The sequence below is a fragment of the Nerophis lumbriciformis genome, linkage group LG17 (genome assembly GCF_033978685.3).
Source record: "Nerophis lumbriciformis linkage group LG17, RoL_Nlum_v2.1, whole genome shotgun sequence".
Lineage (NCBI taxonomy): Eukaryota > Metazoa > Chordata > Actinopteri > Syngnathiformes > Syngnathidae > Nerophis > Nerophis lumbriciformis.
This window is the reverse complement of record NC_084564.2, coordinates 25,783,754-25,806,500: the sequence shown is the minus strand read 5'-3', so window position 1 is coordinate 25,806,500 and position 22,747 is coordinate 25,783,754. Positions and strand designations below refer to the sequence as shown.

The following is a 22,747-nucleotide window of genomic DNA, read 5'->3' as shown; positions in this document are numbered from 1 at the left end:
ATATTTACAGTGTTTGGGTTATTTTAAGCATTATCAGAACTTAATTATAGCAACGCACTTCCCCGTTAAATTCATGACATATTACCTAGAGGTCAACAGCAATATAATTATGAAACAGGATATTTTAGAGCACTCGTGTTGCCACAAGACAACTGCTTTTCCACATCTACTACTTTCATCCTCTTTACCACCTCACTAGTTAACCTATACGGTAACGCCGTGAATCATTCAGTTTATCGTTTTTCCATCGCTTCAAACACAGGCGCTAGCTCCGAAAACATCGCAAGTATGGCTTCATTATCAACCACACACTTCTCTTAAGAGAGGTTGTGGTGGCTTGAGGGATAACTATAAGATACATCTAGTGTGAATAATAAGACACATATAGATAAGTGTGAATAGTAAGATGCATATAGATTAGTGTAAATAATAAGATGCATATTGATAAGTGTGCCTAATAAGAAAGTGTGAATAATAACATACATATAGATAAGTGTGAATAGTAAGATGCATATAGACTAGTGTAAATAATAAGATGCATATTGTTATGTGTGACTAATAAGAGTGTGAATAAGATACATATAGACAGTGTGAATAGTAAGATGTATATAGATTACCGGTAGTGTAAATAATAAGATGCATATTGTTAAGTGTGACTAATAAGAAAGTGTGACTAAGATACATATAGACAGTGTGCACACGCTAGTTAGCGCAGGCTGCACTAGGCTTACTGCGTGGCTAGCATAGCTAGTTTTGACTCAAAGCAGTCGGCTAGCCAGTGTGTCAAAGAGCGGTCTGGTTAGCAGTTTTATATGAAATCTAAAAAATATATACCACTTTGACGAGAACATTTGCAGAATTCTTCTAAATAACGGAAATCTGGGATGTCTGGCAAATGAGGTGATAATGGCTTCGCCACAAAGAATTCATCAGAAGTCAGGAGCTGAGCTTTGAATGATCAGTCAAACGTCGTTAGAGAGCACGCTTCGAAGATCTACGTAGTTTTTACTACTTTTTTCACGTCACAAAAGGAGGTCTTGTGTCGAAGGGGTTACTTTTATTCTGAACAAGATACAGTAGTACAGCATCCCAAGTATTTGTGTAGCTTTGAAAAGAACAATAAAAGCACAGGAAGTAGATTCAAAAAAAAGAAAAGATGCCAAGACTAAAAGTCAAACACATTCTCATTAGAAAATGCTGATGGAAAAGTACTGTCACGTTTTAAAAGGACTTCAATTTGGCCAGATGCTGATGTTCGGGACACAGAAACATTCTTGGAAAGTATGCATTGTGTGCTCTAAGAATCCTGGCAGCGCTACAATCCATACGCGTACTCGCACATTAGCATTGAATGGCACTGATGAGCAACTTTCTTCACCAGGTGAATGTTAGTGTTTGTGGAGGACATGACAAATGAGCTCGTTCGAATCAGTTCAGTTTGATGCAGGACAATCAAAGAGAGTATTTGGATTCTTGTGTGTTGCTTGAAGAAGTACAAAGAGGAGGAATGTGAGGTTGGGGCGAGCTAGTATATAGTAATATTAGTCAGCATGCACCACACCACATGTTGGCCCGTCATCAAGCACACGTTTACAGCAAAGGTAAAGAGATGCCAGAACATGACAAATGAGGGGGGGAAAAAAAAGAAAAGAAGATCAAATCAGATTTCTCTATACAGTTACCAGTTGATCCTGAACATCAATAAATATCTTGTAAAAGTGTTGTTTTAGGCCATGTTGGTTGAGTTATGGCGGGGAGAGAACTGGAGAGAGGAAAAGACAAGATATGATTATTATCATCATGATTAATAAGAGGCTTCATTCCTGATTGTAGAGTGCTTACCACTGATAGCCTCCTGGGCAAAGTACTTGACATCCATGTCTGTGTCTGTGGCCAGCTTCTCCAGCACTGGTTTCACTTCTGTATCCAAGGTGCTGCAGACAAACATGACTAAAGCAGCTGGTCTGACCACACACACACACCATCTTTCACTACATACTTGGCGTCCAGGATAGGGCCGATCTTCTGCAGAGACTTGGCCACGTTGAAGCGCACGTTGGCCACCTGATCATTGGACATCTTGAGGACCACAGGTAGCATGTGCTTGGTGGTGATGTCCTGACCACACGCCTCTGACAGAGCCTGAAAGCACAGAAAGAGAGGAAAAAACTTTTTCATACAAACAGGACTTGTTTTAAATGATGTTCCAACAGTAAGCTGTCCATGTTTATGAGCAGCTATCATGAGGGAAATCTATCATCTCCATTACTTAGTTAATTAACTTTTGAAACAGACAAAACAGTTCTGGGTTGTCATGACGTCATAAGAGAAAACATTCCTTAATGACATCATACCTTCAGCTTTATATGTTAATAAGAAAAAAGGCAGGCTTTGAATCCTACATAAAGTCTGGAGATACGATCTACCATTATATATGCTGCCCTAGTTATTAAGTGACTAATGTTAGCATTGTAGCTTGTGTAGTAATGCTAGTGTTGCGAGTATTTGTGTTATGGGCTGCAACCATTAAATTGATTAAAGTGATTAGAAAACAACTGTTTTATATTCTGTTGCTTCGATTGATTGCTGAATGAGTGTACCAAATTTCATAGAGTACAACATGGGGTACTTGGATACAGCTGCTGCATTGCAAGAGTAGGTTTCTGACGGGCTGAAATATTGGGTAAATTATTTTATAACATGTTCTGGTCGAGTCTTCAATAACAGAATGATTAGCAGGCTCAATATTACATTTTATAAATTGAGAAGGTTGAAAACGGTACTATACTGCTTTTGAAAAATACCAGTACCGCACACACACAGCGCATACAAGCAATTACATCGTGGAGTGGAATGGCAATTCTACTGGTTCATAAAGAGGGTGTGTGAAACACAATATGGAGGTATTGGGGCTTCAAAACTAACAATAAAGGTGACGCTTTAAGCAGGGAGGCTTTGTGCTAAAATGTTGCTTTAAACACGCCTCGCCAAATGTGGCGATTAGTATTACCACCTTTGCTTGACACTTAGGTAAACATTTAAATAAGAATTTAGATCTGCACAAGGAGTTATAAAAGAGTGACAGGTAACAATGTAGTTGTTACACCTTTCCTGCTGTTCGGCTCCCATGCGAACTGGAGTTGAGAGCACAGGGCAGACGTTCCATCCAGGGTGGATGTTTTCATCGGAGGTTACACCCCTGACTTTACTCGGCAATGGGTCTGCCAAGCTCTGCTTTCAGGTCAGAATGATGAGGCCGCCAATTTGAGACAATCCCTTTTATTATTAGTTTTGCAGGACACAACTGGTAGTGTGCACAGTGCACACTACCTCTCGCATTACTCGCCCACTCACTGACGTCACTCAGTAAACACATTGCCAGTCTAGCAAACACATACGCTACTCTCAGAAGTTAACCATGTAGATACGGAGACACGCATTGAAGCTACCGACACCCAACACCATGTTTAAAGTTAAAAGTTAAAGTTAAAGTACCAATGATTGTCACACACACACTAGGTGTGGCGAGATTATTCTCTGCATTTGACCCATCACCCTTGATCACCCCCTGGGAGGTGAGGGGAGCAGTGGGCAGCAGCGGTGGCCGCGCCCGGGAATCATTTTGGTGATTTAACCCCCAATTCCAACCCTTTACAGTAGGGCTTACTAAAACACTGGATACATTTCACCACCAAGACTATGTTTTAGCCAACTACACTATTGTGGGCCCTCACACTTATGTAAAATATATATTTTGTATGAAGCTTTCAAAAAGTTGGAAAAGTCTGGTAAGTCAAAAGGGATTGGTTGGATTTGTGACTCACATTGATGCAGAACAGCGTGGTCATCCTGTGGAGGTAATTGGGGTCATTGGCCATTCCCAGGACCTTTGGCACAATGGTGTTCTGGGCCCAATCAGCGCCAAACCTCTCCACCAGCTTCATCAGGTTACAGGTGGCGGCCTCGCGGATGGCGTACACTAGAGAAAAATACCCATCAATGTGATAAGCAATTAAGAGCAAACAATGATAAATCAGGATATTTGCATCATTTATTTTTCCAGCTTTAGTCACGAGAGGTGTCATATGGCTACATTGACAGTTCAATACTTGTTTTCTAGCTTGGTGCTAACAGAGCTGCTTTGCACTGCAGTCTAAGACTGTTTGTGCTTTAAGCAAACAAAACCCAGCTGTCTACTGTGGGTAAAAACGACAGAAGGACCAGCCAAATGTGTGTGTGTGTGTTGGGGGGGGAATAGCAATTAAGACTTCTTCAATGATTTAATACCACTATGTAAGAAAATAAGATTTAGGAAAGATTATTGCAGTGTCTCAATTAGTGATTATATGAAGTGAGTGAGGAAACAGTTTCTGTGTGCTTCCTTATGTAACAGTAGCCCAGCCCTTACCCCACCACTCCACACACACACATTCCAATGATGTAATGCAGTTGGCCTTTTGTCCTCAAACATCTCTCTAATTGGAGAAGTGCAGAAAGAGCACACTCTACAACTGGATACCAATAAACACTAGCCTCATTCACATAACTGTGCACGCTGTAGTTACCCGTAAGTGCAATTGGTACACAATCTAGGAAAATCGCTTCACGTAGCAATGTTTATATTATTATATTATATTCCCCAAATAAATAATGTAATCAGGGATGTAAGTACCATTTCTGGAGAAAAGGAAAATTGAGGGGGAAAAAAAGAGGACTATTCCTATCAGAGAATTTATCCTGAGAGACTACATTAGATGTATTCTCAACTACCAACCTCTTTTGGTTGTCTTTTTGACACTTACATGTCCCATGTAATGTACCACATATTTTTTAGTAGATAATTGACCAATATTATAATCATTGAAAATGTATTGTAAAATTCTATAACATGCATGCAAAGAACACAGAAAACGTTTCCCATTTGGCAACTCTATCCTTTAGCCATGCCCCCTCGTGTAATATACTTCCGGTGTTGTTGCCTGTTTACCATCCGTCACGTCAAAAATACACCTTCTCACTGGCTGCTAAAATACTGTAGCACTACAACTGGTTTGAAATAATGTACGGATTGTAATTATCCAAATATGATTAGCAGCAAAGTAGATAACGGTCAACATTGTGGCTCGGACAGCGAACGGAGGCAACAACATGCTAGCTAGCTGGTTAGCTAACTAGTGAGCTTGTTCCTGATCGTCTCCTTGTCCTGCAACTCAGTGCAGCATTTGGGCAGGAGGAACAGAGAGTACCCGTGGCAATTTTGTTTGGATCATATTTTAGTTATTTCATAATAACAAAACAGAACCGATGATTTGACACGAAAATTAATGTTCAAAAACACGGATTTCCACATTTTCGAACAATTCACATGCTTTGTGTAATGCGTGATGACAGCGCCAACATAAAACACTTGCTGGAAAGTAACAATGGCTTTCAACACAAGAGGGCAGGGTAAGAGAGTCTTAGATGTTGGACGTCACCCTTTTGTACAACAACAGACATTGCAGGGTGATTTAACAAGCAGCATGAGATGTCTCAATCCCGATCCAGTGTGAAGCCACTTCTAAGATAGTAATCCTCACCACCGTGGCGGAAATAAATAAAACATAAAGTGTATTCCAAGTAGTCACTAGAAGACTAGAGGACAAGGAACGGCTAAGCGGACAACACAAGAAGCTAACTGCTAAAGCTTCAATGTAAAGTAGATGTGAACCATCCAGATGTTGATAACTAGTATTATATCACTGTAAATTATACTAGAGTGACCTGATATTATTATTCTTGTTCTTATTACAAAAATATTTTTTGGGTTGTTTGTTATTGTTTGCAAATCTCTGTATAAAGGAAGGTTTTGAGGGCAAAACCCAAATGACTTAAAAATGAGAACCAATAGTAGTTTTTGATTTTGTTTAATTATTGTGCACTATAATTTGTTAGATAAAAATCATAGTATTCAATACCACAAATGTAATACATCATCTGATTGACAAAAAAACAAGCACATTCTAAAATGTAATAAGATAAGCTTTTAGAAAAGTATTATTGTGTTTACTTTACTTGCTGTAAAATATCGTAAGTTCTATTGTCCATTGTAAAAGTATCGGATCTGAGGCTAAAAAAATTGGATCAGGGGCAAAAACGTTAATCGGGACATCCCTAACAGCAACCCCTTTTGTCTTATCCAGTAACAGCCGTGTGTATTTGTAAGATTGTTTACTGGCAAGAATCATCCATCAAAGCTTGAGCAAGCATGAGTGCACATTACCATGGTCGATAAGCCAGGCCATACAAAGAGTGTTGAGCTTCTCATCAAAGAATTCCACTCCCTGAAAAAACGGACATTAACAAAGAAAATCAGAACTGATTGTCTGAATTTTCTATCATCAAGAGCATGTGATTCAGTTGCATGACTGACCAGCTGACCAGCTAACAGGGGCATGTACTCGATGATGGCGAGGCGGACCCTCCACTTAGCGTCCTCAGCCAGCTCTACAATGGCCGGCAGGAGGGACTGAGAGAGCTGACGGATCCCGATGACCTCATTGACACAGTCCAGGTTGGAGATGATGTTGAGGCGCACCTCAGGGCACTGTGGAAATAAAAACATGCTTAACGGGTGTGAAAAACAGCTATTTGTGTTTGATATAATGGACGCATTGAAACGGCTTCAGCAGCTCAGGACTGTCAATATACACAAAACATATATATTCAACATCTAACATTGAATGTCGGCAAACTATTCTCCAAACTGCAGCCTTCAGGAGAGCCTCTCCTTGATTGATTTAAATTTGCACGTCAAAGCTGTCACTTTGGACAGTAATCTAAATAGGCACTGTTGGTCTTGCCTTGCATTGGGAAGAACTTGGGCCAACTTTAAATAGGACCAAGGAAGGCAGAGTTGACGGTGACAGTCATGACTCTTCAAACAAATATAGAAAATCATTTGAGAAAGTAATGATTCACAATACTAGAGAAGACTCCTACATCTACTCTACTACTGTTATTCTTAGTTAATAAACATGTCAAATCCTCTCTATTCTCACAGAAAGACAATGACGGAAATACAACAAAAAACTGAGCAAAGTCCCATTTAGACAAATAATCAAGACGGCAGAAAACTAAAAATGTATCCAAGGGAAAATAAACTTGCATTTCCTTTACCTCATCCTTGAGTTGAGCCAGGAAGAGCGGCAGTAAATGTTCTATTGTGTTATCCTTGCCCAGGATGGCAGAAAGTCCCATGATGACCAAAGCCAGTGCAGATTTGACATGCTGGTTGGTGTCTGAAACCAGCTCCTGCACAGATGTCAAACATAGGATGAGCTCAGCAAAAAGACTTGTACAAGAAAATCACGTATTGTAAAATAGGAGGGTTATCATATTACATATTCATATGAACTTTAATGAATTAGTAGTATGTAGGCCTGAGCGATGTATCAATTTTATTCATAAATTCGAGTTTTCTGTTGACTATTTAAATAATAATAATAAAAGAATTCTCCTCTTGCTCTGGCATACTTTTTGGCCCCATGAGCTTCCGTAGCCCTTGCCCACCCCCTTGCGTCCTTCGGGGTTAACACACCTAGCAAAACATGGCTAATGTTAATGCTAACAAGAGCGAGACCTTTGTGCCAAAAAAAAGTGTTGCCAGTGTTTTAGATGTGCGGCAACAGGCATGGAAGAAGAAGTGACTGCACGCTGCAAAGTTTGTTTAAAAAAATGCAGCACCACAACAAACTCATTCCAGGACCTAAAACAGCATCGAGCAAATGGGGGAAATCAAACGCAACTCTTTACAAGGCGAAGAAGACCGCAATAACAAACTTGTGATGGAGTCATTTATGCAAGGTATGTATGAGGATACCATGTATGATGACAAAGGAGAACAATACACCGAGCGATCAGTAAAGCATCAACATCCAAACCGTACAGCTCGTATGTGCGCTGCTGCAAAACTATTTAGTTATCACAATAGTGATATATTACATGTGCAATGAAGTTTACATTGTCTTTAACAGTAGGGCTAGTCGATACGGTCGAAGAAGTATATCTTGATATATTTTTGCTTAAACTATATTCGATATATTTTTCGGTGAAAATATACATATAAAAATATTTTATTTTTGAGTGATATTCACTGAAATTGAAGTGAATGACGACTGTACTGTAAACAGTCAGTGGCACTTTTATTAACCCAGTTAGTCAAGATGGGTATTTACAGCATACAAAATAAACTGTTTAAGTAGCACAGAATGACATAACAAATAAAATACAAAAATATTATTTTTACATAAAATACATAACATAGCTGTGCAAATAATACAATATACATCAAATTCAGATTAAAACAATTATTTGCAGGCAGGCACTTTTTAATTCCCAGTCGACGATGTAATGGACTGTTACACACGTACGGTTCTGTGGTCCTACTAGAAGTGGTCAGCATAAAGTAAGTGACTTTACTTCATTGTGCGGCTATGATCTTCCTCACTTCGTCGAACATTTCGCGTAAATATTCTCTTTTCTCCAACTCTCTTGTCGTCATTTGCTTAACTCTTTTAGGTTTTGCTCACATTTACTTGTTTTTATTTTATTTGTTGTTTTTTTAATAGACTCGCCGAGTTGGGGGTTTACGAAACACTCATAACAAAAATGTGTTTGAAGAACTCTGAAACAAGATAAAATACAAGTATCAAGATAATACTTAAATGGGAAATACAAACGTTATTAGTTCTCGAGGAACTCTGAAGAAATGTTTATCCTTTTCACGATGTGAATGGCCTAAAACAATGCAAGCATGGGGCATTTTTTTTTCGAGAAAGGCTAAATGCTGCCCAGAACGCTATGACAATAGACGCTCGCTGGCCCACTACTTCGAGCCTCGCATTAAATAAAATTTTTGGTGAAAAAAGCTGAGATTTAATTTTCAGGCCATATCGTCGAAGGCCTAGTAGTATGTTTGACTCTCATTTTGATCTATTAAAAACCGAATGAATGAGCTAGTTTCACGTGGGAGAATTAGGGATGTGATTGGGGAAATACACTTTTTTTTTTTTTTTTTTAAAGGAAAAATTGGGATAGTGGATTGATTATCATCCCAAGCATATGGGATTCATACAATTCACAAAAATGAATTCCAGGAAAAAACTAACCAATCACATCTCTGGAGCATGCCGATGAAATGCTGCTTTTCAAGGCAGTTTCATGTATTAAACAATAGCACCCCCTGCTGTTTGAAATCCATACAACAGCTAGGCACATATGAATCATGATAAAATCAAGGGAGATTTTTCCAGGGATGTACACTCATGGACATTTTTTTTCCAGACAAATATCCCTTAAAGTGAGGAAAACAAAAAATTGGTTGAAATATAGCATGCTTATGTCAGTAAATGCTTCATTGCTGTCCATAATATTTCACATCTTTTGTGTTCTCACATCTTTTGTGTTCTTGTTTGAAATATTTGGAAATAATACATGCAAAAAATTTAACTGCGACAAAATATTTAAACTTCATCATGAACACAGATTAGTGCACATAAAATTAAAGTGCCCTCTTTTGGGATTATAGTACAAATGTGATTTCAAATGCAAAATCATTTACATACTACATTTTAATATGGTTTTTCTGGATTTCTTTTTAACATAGTGTCTCTGTTACAAACCTACCATAAAATGTGTTACTGTTTATATTTTTGCAAAATCAGTAGTCAGTCACATACCTAATTGCCACACTTTTTTATACTTATATACTTTTAATAGTAGCAGCGCTATTTGAGAATAATTTATAAATTATATCCTTAAGTACCAACATTGCAAAGACTTGTTTTGTGTCTCCCAACAGTCAATTGACCTCACTAAGAGTGGAATAAACAAAGTGGGAAAATAAAAATATACTTTACGGCTCTTTAAACTCAATTCAGAAGAAACGAGTCTAAAGTTTACCTGGAAACAGAAGTATTTTTTTACCTTGACGCAGGGCAGAATGTGAGTCATGATGATCTGCTCACGATTGTCCTCTGGGAGATTCTCGCAGAATTCTAATATCAAAAACAAATATCAAGTAACAGACGAGAGAGAAATTTTTATGAAAGTGTATTCATGGACTCACCTTTCACTTTGTTTGCTGCAGCAGCACGGACCTCCGCCTCGCAGTCCTTCAGAAGGTTCTGGAAAGCTGGCACCAGGTCATTCTTTGTGATTTCTGGTCCCACTGCTTTTTGAAGCTAAAATAAATAATCATCCATCCAATTGAGAACAATTTCTTTGAATATGCAAATACTTGATCAGAAGAATATCAATATGCTGCATAGTCCCTTTGTTAATAGGACAATGTTTGCTATAATAAACTCAGTCAAGGAGGCTGGAAGACCATGCAAACAAGAGTTTACCTCAGAGAACTTGTCGGCCACCATGTAGCGAACCCTCCAGGATTTGTCCTCTGCAGCCTGTCGCAGGGTGGGCATTACCAAGGTCTCCAGGTCCTCCTGGGGCAGCAAAGTGGCGATGCTGACACAGGCCTCCACTGCCAGCAGACGCACAGAGTCCTGATGAAAAAAGGATAGTAATGATTCAGCCGATGATGTCAAGAGCAGAATATTGATAGAGTTCTGCTGGTTGTACCTGCTCATCAGAGGCCAGGGCCGTGAAGAGGGCAATGATGTCACTTCTAACGTAGTCCAGCTCCAACACTCTGGCAAACTCTCCCAGTTTGGATGCTGCAGCACGACGGACCATGGGAGTGTCATCTGAACACAGGGTGCGGAAATGCCTGAAAAACAGATGACACGATAAGGAGCCCTGTATCGATACAAGATTAAGTGGTTCTGTGAATGCAAAACTATCCAAACACTTTACTTACTGGCGAATCTCAGCCTTGACTGTGCTGGACACACGGGGATAACAGACGCTAAAAAGGCCACATGCAGACGTGCGAGAGGTGAACCAGTCACCGCAGGACAAGCGCTTGACCAAAGGCTCAAAATGGACCTCCAGGTCAACTGGTGAGTGCTCCTGAGAAATCTTTCGCAGGGACTCTACGGCTTTGTCCCTGACAACCGTCTCCTCCACGGTCGCAAGGCTCTCCAGAGGCGGCTGTATGTCAGGGAAAGGTCACACTAGGTTATTCAACAGCACTTCTGTTCTGATAGTTACCTTAAAAAGATTCTGGGAACATTTCGTGCTTTAGTTGTAATTTTTTTTTGCTCGTATCGAATTAATAATGGCGAAAATTGCAAAAGAGTTTTTTTTTTTTATAAAAACAATTATCAAAAATAAAACAATGTGTGTTTTTACAGCATTTTTGGGAAGCTGGTGTTGTGTTATGGGCACAAAAGGAAAATACATAAATATACACAGCTCAAACTCTTCATTTTAAAACAAACAGTCGATGTTTTGTGGAACACTGCAAAATCTCAAAAAACTAACTTTTGTATATTTTTTGCCCACCACAAGTAAATTAATACATCGGAAACACTGATTGTTATCCTCGCTAGTTTGTAAAGTCCCTCCACAGTGCAAAGCCTCTTTTAAGTCAGCAATCCTTGACTCGATGGCAGCAAAAAAAATGTATGTTTCTTACTAGTATTATCATCAGTGGAGGACGAGGAACAGCTAAACATGCTCAACTTAACACCGTAAGAGGATATGCTAACCGCTAAGTTTGAGCTCATGAACGTAAACAAAGATGGGCGGATCGATATCAATTTCAACAGCAATGATATAAAGCATTGTATCAGTGTATGGTTGGTACTACGGTGATTAGATTGATATCAAAAATATATTTTATCGATTTTGTTATTATTAAAGTCAGGAAATAAATCCCTGCGCACAGGAGGGCTTTAAAGTACCAGTTGCTTCTATATTGAAGCTATTATACTGTATATATCTGATTTATGACAACAAAAGACTTCTAAAGTTTGCGAATAAATAGATATGATCAAAATAGTATCACGCTCACAGATTACCGAGCCATTTTGAGAGTTATGAACAATAGTATGACCAATACTGCCCCTGTTACTACTTAGTATTGGATTGATGCTCAAATGTGTAGCATTACCTATATCAAATGTAAAACATCCAAAACATCAGAAGAATAAGTGCTAATTTACATTCCACCAGAAATATAGATAAAACCATGTTACAACAGAAACTAACCAGATATTAACAGAAAATTAATAATAGTTTTGCCAAAATAATACAACCAAATCAAGAGCCTTTGTAAACCGTTTTGAAATGGTTCTGTTATCATTTACATACTAAATAGTATATCATGATATATATCATATCACAAGAGGCTGCAAAATACTGTATAACAGTATATACATTTCAGGCCATATCAACCATTCCTTTACAGATTTTTTTTAAACTAAGAGGCACAAAACTTACCAGGAGACAGTGGACGTACTCTGGGCCTCCCACCAACATGGTGAAATTGCCCAGCTGCTCAGCCAAGGCCAAGAGGACTTCATCTTCATCATAAATGGTATCTAAAGGGGAAAAGATCAATGGTTTAACCCGAGCATGTGATAGCATGCTGACTAGCATCATGTGCAAGACATTTAGCTCCACCGTTAAAAGCTCATAACTGTTGTATCATAAAAAGAGGTAATTGTATTGGGAGTGAATGGTTTACCTGTGAGGAAAGGAAGCAGCTCCGTACGAGTCCGCTCTACACCAAGAGCCAGTGCAATAGTGGACAGCTTCTTGATGCTGTTCAGTCGCAACTGCACAGAAAGAGACATTCAAAATAAATGAGACAATATTTGATAGTCATATCAACAGTACAGGTACACCGTATAGGCGTACCTGTATAATATACAGGCGTACAGGTACGCCTATACATTACATGGAGTGGACGTTTGAGTGAGTGAGGATGTCACTTGAAGCAGTCCAAAATTATTTGTAATGAGAGAATTCCAAAAAAACTAATAGCAATTGGGCACAGTAGTACTTTTGGCCTCCATCTGCTTTGTGTTGTGCACCTGGATAGAAGAAATAAAAAAACCCTAGTGTTCTTATATTAAGGAAGTAAAATGTATTAGACAATGCTGATTACCAAAGAGTACCGCCTTTTAATGCATTACGCAAGTTAGTACGGTATTTCAATGATATTGAAGAAAATATATGATTAATCTCGTCCTTAGGGCTGGGCGATATATCAAATATGCTTGACATATCATGGGTTTGTCTCTGTGCGATGTAGAAAATGACTATATCGTGAGTATTCAAGTATACGTTCTCACGCAGTTGCTTTTAGCTGCGGGCATTATACTACAGGCTTTTCTCACTCTCTCTTGTCTCTGCTTCTCACAGAGAGATAAAACAAACGCACCTTCTTACATACGTCACATACTGTCACGCGTGCAACATCATACATGAATGTTTGTGCCACTGCTTAATAACTGTTTAATAAATACAGTTTTGGTAAATTGATTTAGTTGTGATTTCCCTCTCTGCATGAAAATTTTAAATTAGCATATATTAATGCAGTATGAACAAGAATGTATTAATGTAGACACATAGAATCATCATACTGCTGTGATTATTCGCATCAAGGCTATGTCAAAATATCGAGATATATATCATGTATCGTGAGATGGCCTAAAAATAGAGATTAATAAAGGCCATATCGCCGAGCCCTACTCGTCCTAAAACAATTTTTTTTCGGAAAGTGGTCTTCTTAGATTTCAGTCAATACGGTAATTACTCAGTGTCACTTTTGCACTGATTATTTTTCCATCTGTGGTGTCATCAAACCAAAAAAATGGCAGATACGAGGTGATCGGGAAAGGTCATAACAAATGCAAACGCCACAAGACAATATCATTAATTACAAAACCAAACCTCTCGGCTAAAGCCCGATGGCAAAAGCCACGACAAAGACAAACAGCACAATACAGGGTGTGTGGCGATGGGGGCGTGGTCACCATGGCATCTTCAAATATACAAAAAATATATATAATATATAGTTTAATACTTGCGCACTGTTGACAAGTAATGTACCGAAAACTTGACCAACGAAAAAAGACTTTGATCACTAAAAACCGCGGATGTAAACAAAACGTACGGCCTTGTGACTGTCTGGAGCATTGTCAGTATGTCTGCAATGTGGACGTAATTTTTATATATATTGCAGCTATACCCGCGGACAGCAATCTACAAAATGTACAAATATTAAGGAGGAGCTAGCCTCTTTAGTCAGGGACATACCAAAGTGTGTACACGAGAGGTAAAACCTGTTGGAATTGTGCCATTTGTTATCATACGATTGGTAATAATAGTTAAAAATAGCGGCGGCCTTTTGTAATATCTTCTGGGGTCTACAGCGTATTATCCATTCATTTTCTACTGTTTGTCCCTCTCTGGGTCGTGGGGGTCATGGAGCCTATCCAATTAATTTTTTTTTTTAAGTCGGCAGGCTATAGAGCGTTTTCTATTCGGGCTCCAGTACTCTGGAATGTCCTCCCGGTAACAGTTAGAGATGCTACCTCAGTAGAAGCATTTAAGTCCCATCTTAAAACTAATTTGTATACACTAGCCTTTAAATAGCCTTTTCTGCTCTGCCTCCCTCTCCTGCGTGGAGAGGTTATTAGGTGACGACAGATACCCGGGGTGGACCACTCATCTGTGCATCAGTTGGGGGCGTCTCTGCGCTGCTGACTTGTCTCCACTCAAGATGATCTCCTGCTGGCCCCACTATGGACTGGACTATCACACGATTAACTAAATCCACTATGGACTGGACTCTCACACTATTAACTACCGTATTTTTCGAATTATAAGTCGCAGTTTTTTTTCATAGTTTGGCCGTGGGTGCGACATACTCCGGAGCGACTTGTGTGAAATTATTAACACATTACCGTAAAATATCAAATAATATTATGTATCTCATTCGCGTAAGAGACGAAGCAAATGGCAGCAATCGTCACTCACACGTCAACCACTAAGAATTCGGCGGGGGAGGGTCATGGCAGAAGTGCATTGTGGGTCATGGGATGCTAACTGCTATATGCTACTGGCGTAGCTATTAAAATGGATCACATCAACATTGGCGGTAACGTATAAAAATTGAGAAGGACTGAACAAAAATGGCACCGAAAAGGAAATAATATACTGCAGATTACAAGCTGGACGTAGTGAAATATGCAGCAGAGAACAGCGATCGAGCAGCAGAAAGAAAGGACATACCAGAGGCGACACCTGGGAGGAAGATTTCATCGGATTTAGCGATCGGGAGTGACATATTGTTTGGTAAACGTATAGCATGTTCTATATGTTATAGTTATTTGAATGACTCTTGCCATGATGTGTTGCGTTAACATACCAGGCACGTTCTCAGTTGGTTATTTATGAGTCATATAACGTACACTTAGTCAGCCTGTTGTTCACTATTCTTTATTTATTTTAAATTGCCTTTCAAATGTCTATTCTTGGTGTTGGGTTTTATCAAATAAATTTCCCCCAATAATACGACTTATACTCCAGTGCGACGTATGGTATTTTTTTCCTTCTTTATTGTGCATTTTCGGCCGGTGCGACGTATACTCTAGAGCGACTTATAGTCCGAAAAACACGGTAGCTCCACTATGGACTGGACTCTCACCCTATTAACTAGATCCACTATGGACTGGACTCTCACCCTAATAACTAGATCCACTATGGACTGGACTCACACTATTAACTAGATCCACGCAAAGTCCATTGCACCGCTCGCCCAGGGGGGCCCCCACATCTGCGGTCCCTTCCAAGGTTTCTCATTGTATCCCATTGGGTTGAGTTTTTTTCTTGCACTGATGTGGGATCTGAGTCGAGGATGTTGTTGTGGCTTGTGTAGCCCTTTGAGACACTTGTGATTTAGGGCTATATAAATAAACTTTGATTGATTCATTCATTCGGGCGGAAGGCGAGGTACATCCTGGACAAGTTGCCACCTCGTTGCAGGGCCAACAGAGATAGACGGATATCATTACTTAAATTTGTTGTCAAGTGAAAAAACAAAACAAACGTATTTTCAAGGTGTGGAAGTAATAAAAAAAATGCCGTGGCGGTATCCCACATTAAGGGGAAACCCTGCAATAATATAAAGTTACAACTCAACTTTAAGCCATAAAGGATGCAACAGAACGGCGACTCACTGACTTCCGGAAGACAACAACATGGAAGCAACAACACAAAAAACTGGCTGCCAAGGAAAAGTAATTTCATCAGAAACGATTAAAATACAAAATATGGGTGAATTAATTCAACTCATTGAATAGTTTCGTTTTTAAATATCGTCTCCGAATCGTAGCAGCAACCACACATTCTGAATCGAATCGTTACACTCCCAGCACTGATTGTAATTTATAGGAAAAAACGTGTTCGCTTGTCGCTTACAAGTTAGACGTCTTGTTATGGTAAAACATTGCAGAAATTCGGATTAGGCCGGTAGGGACAAGCGGTAGGAAATGAATGGATGGCTGGACGTTCCAATATAATGAGTTTGAGAACACCTAATGTGCAGAGTACGCTAGATAGAGCCCGTTTGTTGTCATTGTAAAAGCCGAGTGGTACCGGTCACCTGGAGACACAAATGACAATAAGTGACGCATACATATTATAGTAAAAAATGTTATTACTTTAATAGATTTGAGAACAAATCATAACATAGAGAGAACACACGGCAAAATCGGCGGGCTTGAAGGCAAAGCTGCTGTCATGCTAGCTATGATAAACACATTGGATTAGCTCTATGACTCGAGCGCACAATTCAATCTTAACTATTAATGTAGACCCGTTACAAATATTTTAAAAGTGAACCTGGATCATCACTGGCATTAAACCAAGTTAATTAGAAGAAAACGAGCAGATAAGAGATGGGTGCGTCTCTAGTAGAATAAGGCCTGGTCGGGAACGTTAGCGTAGCTGTTAGCAAACTATCTAGCAGCTGCCGGCTAAGAAACAAGAGACTCGGATAAAAAGATGGACACGTCAAATAAACTCGTCGTTCCTACCTGAACATCCTCATTCCGCAGTTCATCGATGAGAACCGCGATAGGGTAGAGAGAATCGTCTCCATCGGCTCCAGCCATTTTGGATACTGCAGTGCTGTTGTGCCTGACTATAATCTACGGGGTTTCTGGCCCACCTAAATGAGGGGCGCCCTCTTCTTCCTGCTGCATTCAAACGAAATATGGGTTGAACGGCATGAATTTGGAAAAAGGGCATTAATTGATTAAAAAAACGTAGTCAAGAAACTATGTCATGGAAAATCTGAATTTATAATGGACTCCGAAGTATAATGTTTTACGTCATTTTGGTATTCAAAAGCTTAAAAATGAAATTAATATTTTACCAAACCATGTCAATTATTTAAAATTACTACTACTAATTGGAGAAGAATCACAATTATAATTTTTGTTTCAATTTGGATATTTACAGTTATTAAATCTGTGTATTTATGTCGGCTTTTATTTTGGTGTTAAAAATAGCTACCGACTTGTGTTTCCGGTTGTGTAGTCTAAGATGGCTTCCCAGCAGCTTCAGCCAGTCGGCTCCAGCTGCCAGTCTGCGTCTTTACAACAACAGCAGCTCCAGTTGAGTCAACAGCAAGATTTCGATCCGGTTCACCGATTTAAAATGCTCATTCCTCAGCTGAAAGAAAGCCTGCAGGTACATCGGTAAACAAGGCGTAACAACAGATCAAGTTGAACAAAGTATGTATTGTTTTTTTGTTTTTTTTCCAGAACTTGATGAAGATCGCGTCCCTCAATTTAGCTCACAACACAACAATAGATAACGGAGTGTAAGTATTATTTGTATTTCTCACTACCCGGCTGGTGCCGAACGACCCGATCAGTCCACGCATGCGCGAAGACTACGTCACTTCTTGTCAATTTATTTCTAAGGCAATTATGTTCGTCCACTGTTACCATGGTTTTTGTCATCTTTATTCTAATAACAATGTCGTACACATATTAAAACAAAACTACTGTTAATTAAGAATACGGTATTTATTTTGAAACCGTAGAAAAACCCGAACGATGTGCTCAGCAGCCTTAAATGGCAAATAAATCCGTCTTTGTTTTCTTTCTTTTTACATCAAACACATCAATTCACAATACTGACAATTTAAAATTCTACTTTTTTGTTAGGCCACATAAAGATTTGAGTTTTTTTTTTTTTTTTTAAGTCAATATTAAAACCTCTAAAGGCTTAGTGGCCACATGCGTGGACAGCACCTTTTAGCTCTTATTTCCAAAATTGTGTACACTACTGAATTGGGGTCTTATGGCCGCTTAGGAGGATACTTATACTGCCATCTGGTGGTGTCAGAAGAGTATAACATACAATGGAATTTGGAAAAAAAAAGTGTATAAATAAGATTTAGCATGTCACTAAACATGAAGTACGGACTAAGTACATCATATCAAAAGATGATTCTTAGTTTTTATTCTAATTATGGTCCAATAAGCCCAAATAGCAAAGAGAAACAAAAGAAAGCATGTAAACAAACAGCTTGGGCCTCTAAGAGGGTAAAAAAAAAATTGCGCTATAGCACAGTCTTGTATAAACAAAGTATGGTCAACTCGGTTTTAGGTGATCTCCTCAATGATTGGTCAAAAGGCACTCACGTGTCTATAGGGTGCCATGATTGCTACCAACTTTTAGCTGATGCTATGTGTTTGCAGCGACTTTATTAGTTTTTCGACGTGTTGAAATTGCCTAGTTGTGCAGCACCGATCCACCTGCGAGCATTGTGGAAAGCTTTTACATCGGAAAGGAGACAAGTATGGGAATAGAAGGTTCGCCATCAACACTACAGCGTCTTCTGCGAGGTAAACGCACAACATAACGTCTGCTTTTTGTTCAGGAGAGAACACACAGAAGCTAATCCAAATAATAACAAAATTAATTAATACATTAAGGTTATGCTTTGACAAACAGACTATATTTGAATCTCAGTAAAACTTAAATGTTGCAATTCGGTAATAGTAAAAATGAAAAGCAAACACAAAAGTAGATGGAAATTGAAGGAGTAAAATAAACCAAATTTTGGGTGCAATAAAAGATGAGAGGAAATCTTATAAAAAATATACAACATAAAGTGGCAATAAATATGTGAAGTGAATTACATTTATATAGCGCTTTTTCTCAAGTGACTCAAAGCGCTTTACATTGTGAAACCCAATATCTAAATTACATTTAAACCAGTGTGGGTAGCACTGGGAGCAGGTGGGTAAAGTGTCTTGCCCAAGGACACAACGGCAGTGACTAGGATGGCGGAAGCGGGGATCGAACCTGGAACCCTCAAGTTGCTGGCACGGCTGCTCTACCAACCGAGCTATACCGCCCCGTCAACAATGAATAGAGCAATCCAAAAATCACTCCATATTCTCGACTGCTTGCCAGTGTTACCATATCTGAGTTATTGTGCAGAAATAATGGGAAATAACTCCAGAAGTACACTTATTCACTTCGCATGTTACAAAAAGAAATATCAGTTGTTATAGTACATCATGAGTGGTACGTGCAGTGATTACAAATACATCGGAGGCAGCAACAACAGTTTACATACTTTGCACAAAAGTCACAATTTCTCCGAGATTGTTGGTCCAAAGCTATTGAAGATTTTGGCAAAAATGAGGGTAATACAGGTTTTTTTCCGGTTGTTCTGTGTATTTTTGTACGTTAATTGTGCCGTTAGTGCGTGTTAAGACTGCCTGCTGGTCACGAAACACAGCAGGAATGTCGCAGTGCAACAAATACGGTCGCAAAATTATACTTCCTTGAATAGAAGCATGTTTTATTGTAAGTTCATTAGCTGAAGTTTGTTTAGAACTATATATAGACTTGTTATTTTTCTTTATTTCGTCAAAACGACAGCAATTGCATGCATCTAGGCACAGCTGCACCCGCCCTTGGTAGCAGTCATGGCGCCTGTTGTTTGTTTGGCCATACTCTCTTTATACTCTCTTTATATGGTAAGTGTCATTGCATTTATTGCAATCTAGCCTTTGTTCATTTTTATATTCTTATTCTTCTTTACTACTATGTATTATATTTGTAATATTATATACATATACATATTAATAATACAAAACATTGATATAACATTCAAATATCACAGCTCGTGACGTCGCAGACGCTCCAATGTGAAATATTTCTCGAAAGTGACGTTGTCTTTGCGCATGCGTGGACCCATCGGGTTTTACGGAACCGGTCGGGAGTGACAGTCTTTGTCATTCATGCTATGTCGTCAGGGTCTAATTCTTCACACTTTCTTTGTCTTTTAGTAAAAGTAGCGACGCCACTGTTCCGCGTTTTGACAAAAGCCTGGAGGAATTTTATGCTCTTTGCGACCAACTGGAACTGTGTTTGGTGAGATCTGATGCACATTCAATGGGCTCTCATTACAGTACTGTAATCGCTGTGCAGTTATAGAGTTATAGTGACTCCTATTGGATGCTAGATGCAAATGCAGTTGTAGTTTATAAAGTGTGCTGCATCATGCGAAGTGATTTTATTTTGTTAACTACAAACCCCAAAACCAGTGAAGTTGGCACGTTGTGTAAATGGTAAATAAAAACAATGATTTTCTAATCCTTTTCAACCTATATTCAATTGAATAGACTGCAAATACAAGATATTTAATGTTCGAAATGGAAAACTTATTTTTTTGTAAGTATTAGCTCATTTGGAATATGATGCCTGCAACATGTTTCACAAAAGCTGGCACAAGTGGAAAAAAGACTGAGAAAGTTGAGGAATGCTCATCAAACACTTATTTGGAACATCCCACAGGTGAACAGACTAATTGGGAACAGGTGGGTGCCATGATTGGGTATAAAAGCAGCTTCTGTGAAATGCTCAGTCATTCCACAAACAAAAATGGGGTGAGGGTCACCACTTTGTGAACAAATGCGTGAGCAAATTGTCCAACAGTTTAAGAACAACATTTCTCAACCAGCTATTGCAAGGAATTTAGGGATTTCACCATCTGCGGTCTGTAATACCATCAAAAGGTTCAGAGAATCTGGAGAAATCACTGCACGTAACATTGAATGCCTGTGACCTTCAATCCCTCATGCAGTATTGCATAAAAAAACGACATCAGTGTGGAAAGGATATCACCACATGGGCTCAGGAACTCTTCAGAAAACCACTGTCAGTAAATACAGTTGGTCGCTACATCTGTAAGTGCAAGTTAAAACTCTGCTATGCAAAGCGAAAGCCATTTATAAACAACACCCAGAAACGCCGCTGGCTTTGCTCGGCAAAGTGGAAAAGTGTTCTGTGGTCTGACGATTCCACATTTCAAATTGTTTTTGGAAAAGAACCATCCGGATTGTTCTAGGCGTAAAGTTGAAAAGCCAGCATCTGTGATGGTATGGGGGTGTATTAGTGCCCAAGGCATGGGTAACTTACAAATCTTTGAAGGCACCATTAATGCTGAAAGGTACATACAGGTTTTGGAGCAACATATGTTGCCATCCAAGCAACATTGTCTTGGGCGCCCCTGCTTATTTCAGCAAGAATATGCCAAGCTACGTGTTGCAACAGCGTGGCTTCATAGTAAAAGAGTGCAGGTACTAGACTGGCCCTGGACTATTGAACAACTTAAGCTGTACATCAAGCAAGAATGGGAAATAATTCCACCTGAAAAGCTTAAACAATGTCTCTCCTCATGTTCCCAAACGTTTACTGAGTGTTGTTAAAAGGAAAGGCCATTTAACAGTGGTAAAAATGCCCCTGTGCCAACTTTTTTGCAATGTGTTGTGACATTAAATTCTAAGTTAGTGATTATTTGCAAAAAAAAATAAAGTTTCTCAGTTGGAACATTAAATATCTTGTCTTTACAGTCTATTCAATTGAATATATGTAGAAACATATTTGCAAATCATTGTATTCTGTTTTTATTTACAAAACATGCCAACTTCACTGGTTTTGGCTTTTGTACAAAAACACGTTTACCTAAATTTTGTAGCCTCACTCCACCTGTTAACTATTTTCTCCTTCACCTTTTGGAAAAAGAAACATCACAAGCAATTGAAGCAACAATGCTAACATGATGTACTAACAAGTATTCCTCCGTCATTTCCGCAGCGGCTCGCGTACGAGTGCCTCTCCCAGAGCATCGACAGCGCCAAGCATTCCCCCAACTTGGTCCCGACTGCCACCAAACCGGACACGGTGCAGACCGAGTCCATGTCTTATGGCCAGTACCTCGGCATGATCAAGTCTCAGATCTCGTGTGCGAAGGACATCCATAACGCTCTGCTGGAGTGTTCCAAAAAGATTGCGGGCAAAGGACAACCTCCGGGAATCATGTAGTCGGAGTCCATTGTGATCTTTTTGTGTGTGAGCAAGGAGCAAGCATCTTTGTAAATAGCCGTCAAATACGACCAGTAGATGGTGCCACTGGTGGGATGTTTACTTTTGCAATGGACTGTTAATAAAACGTTTTTTGTAGAAATGTTTTCAATTAATCTGCATCATAATTATATATGCTAAAATGCACAAGTGTCCTCAGTAATATTCTATAAACTACAACAATGGTTCTTAAACTATTTTCCGCAAGTACCACCTCAGGAAAAAATTGGCTCTTGAAGTACGACCATGACCAACATTAAAATGCAGTAGTGTAGTAGGCCTACATATTCATTAAAAACAGGGCAGATGCGTTTAACAAGTATATTTATTATTTTGGCAACTAATATTACACATGCAATTGTTTATTCTTACAGCCAGACCTGTGTGTTGATTTCCA

At 39.1% G+C, this 22,747-nt stretch overlaps 2 protein-coding genes across 2 annotated transcripts; one reads left to right on the top strand and one right to left on the bottom strand.

Annotated features, from left to right (window-relative positions):
- Window positions 1-1,037: 1,037 nt before the first annotated feature.
- Window positions 1,038-17,159, bottom strand: ppp2r1bb (protein phosphatase 2, regulatory subunit A, beta b). The gene is made up of 15 exons (XM_061972971.2): window positions 16,992-17,159; window positions 12,632-12,722; window positions 12,385-12,485; window positions 10,859-11,091; window positions 10,621-10,768; window positions 10,389-10,544; window positions 10,109-10,223; window positions 9,967-10,037; window positions 7,159-7,293; window positions 6,413-6,586; window positions 6,263-6,323; window positions 3,825-3,979; window positions 2,000-2,142; window positions 1,843-1,934; window positions 1,038-1,762 (listed from the first exon to the last, which is right to left on the bottom strand). The coding sequence occupies exons 1-15, from the start codon at window positions 17,067-17,069 to the stop codon at window positions 1,746-1,748; spliced, it is 1,770 nt and encodes a 589-aa protein (XP_061828955.1). The 5' UTR covers window positions 17,070-17,159; the 3' UTR covers window positions 1,038-1,745.
- A 319-nt stretch (window positions 17,160-17,478) lies between these two features.
- Window positions 17,479-22,453, top strand: med29 (mediator complex subunit 29). Its single transcript, XM_061972842.2, has 4 exons — window positions 17,479-17,649; window positions 17,724-17,782; window positions 20,274-20,358; window positions 22,084-22,453. The coding sequence occupies exons 1-4, from the start codon at window positions 17,503-17,505 to the stop codon at window positions 22,309-22,311; spliced, it is 519 nt and encodes a 172-aa protein (XP_061828826.2). The 5' UTR covers window positions 17,479-17,502; the 3' UTR covers window positions 22,312-22,453.
- Window positions 22,454-22,747: the final 294 nt, after the last annotated feature.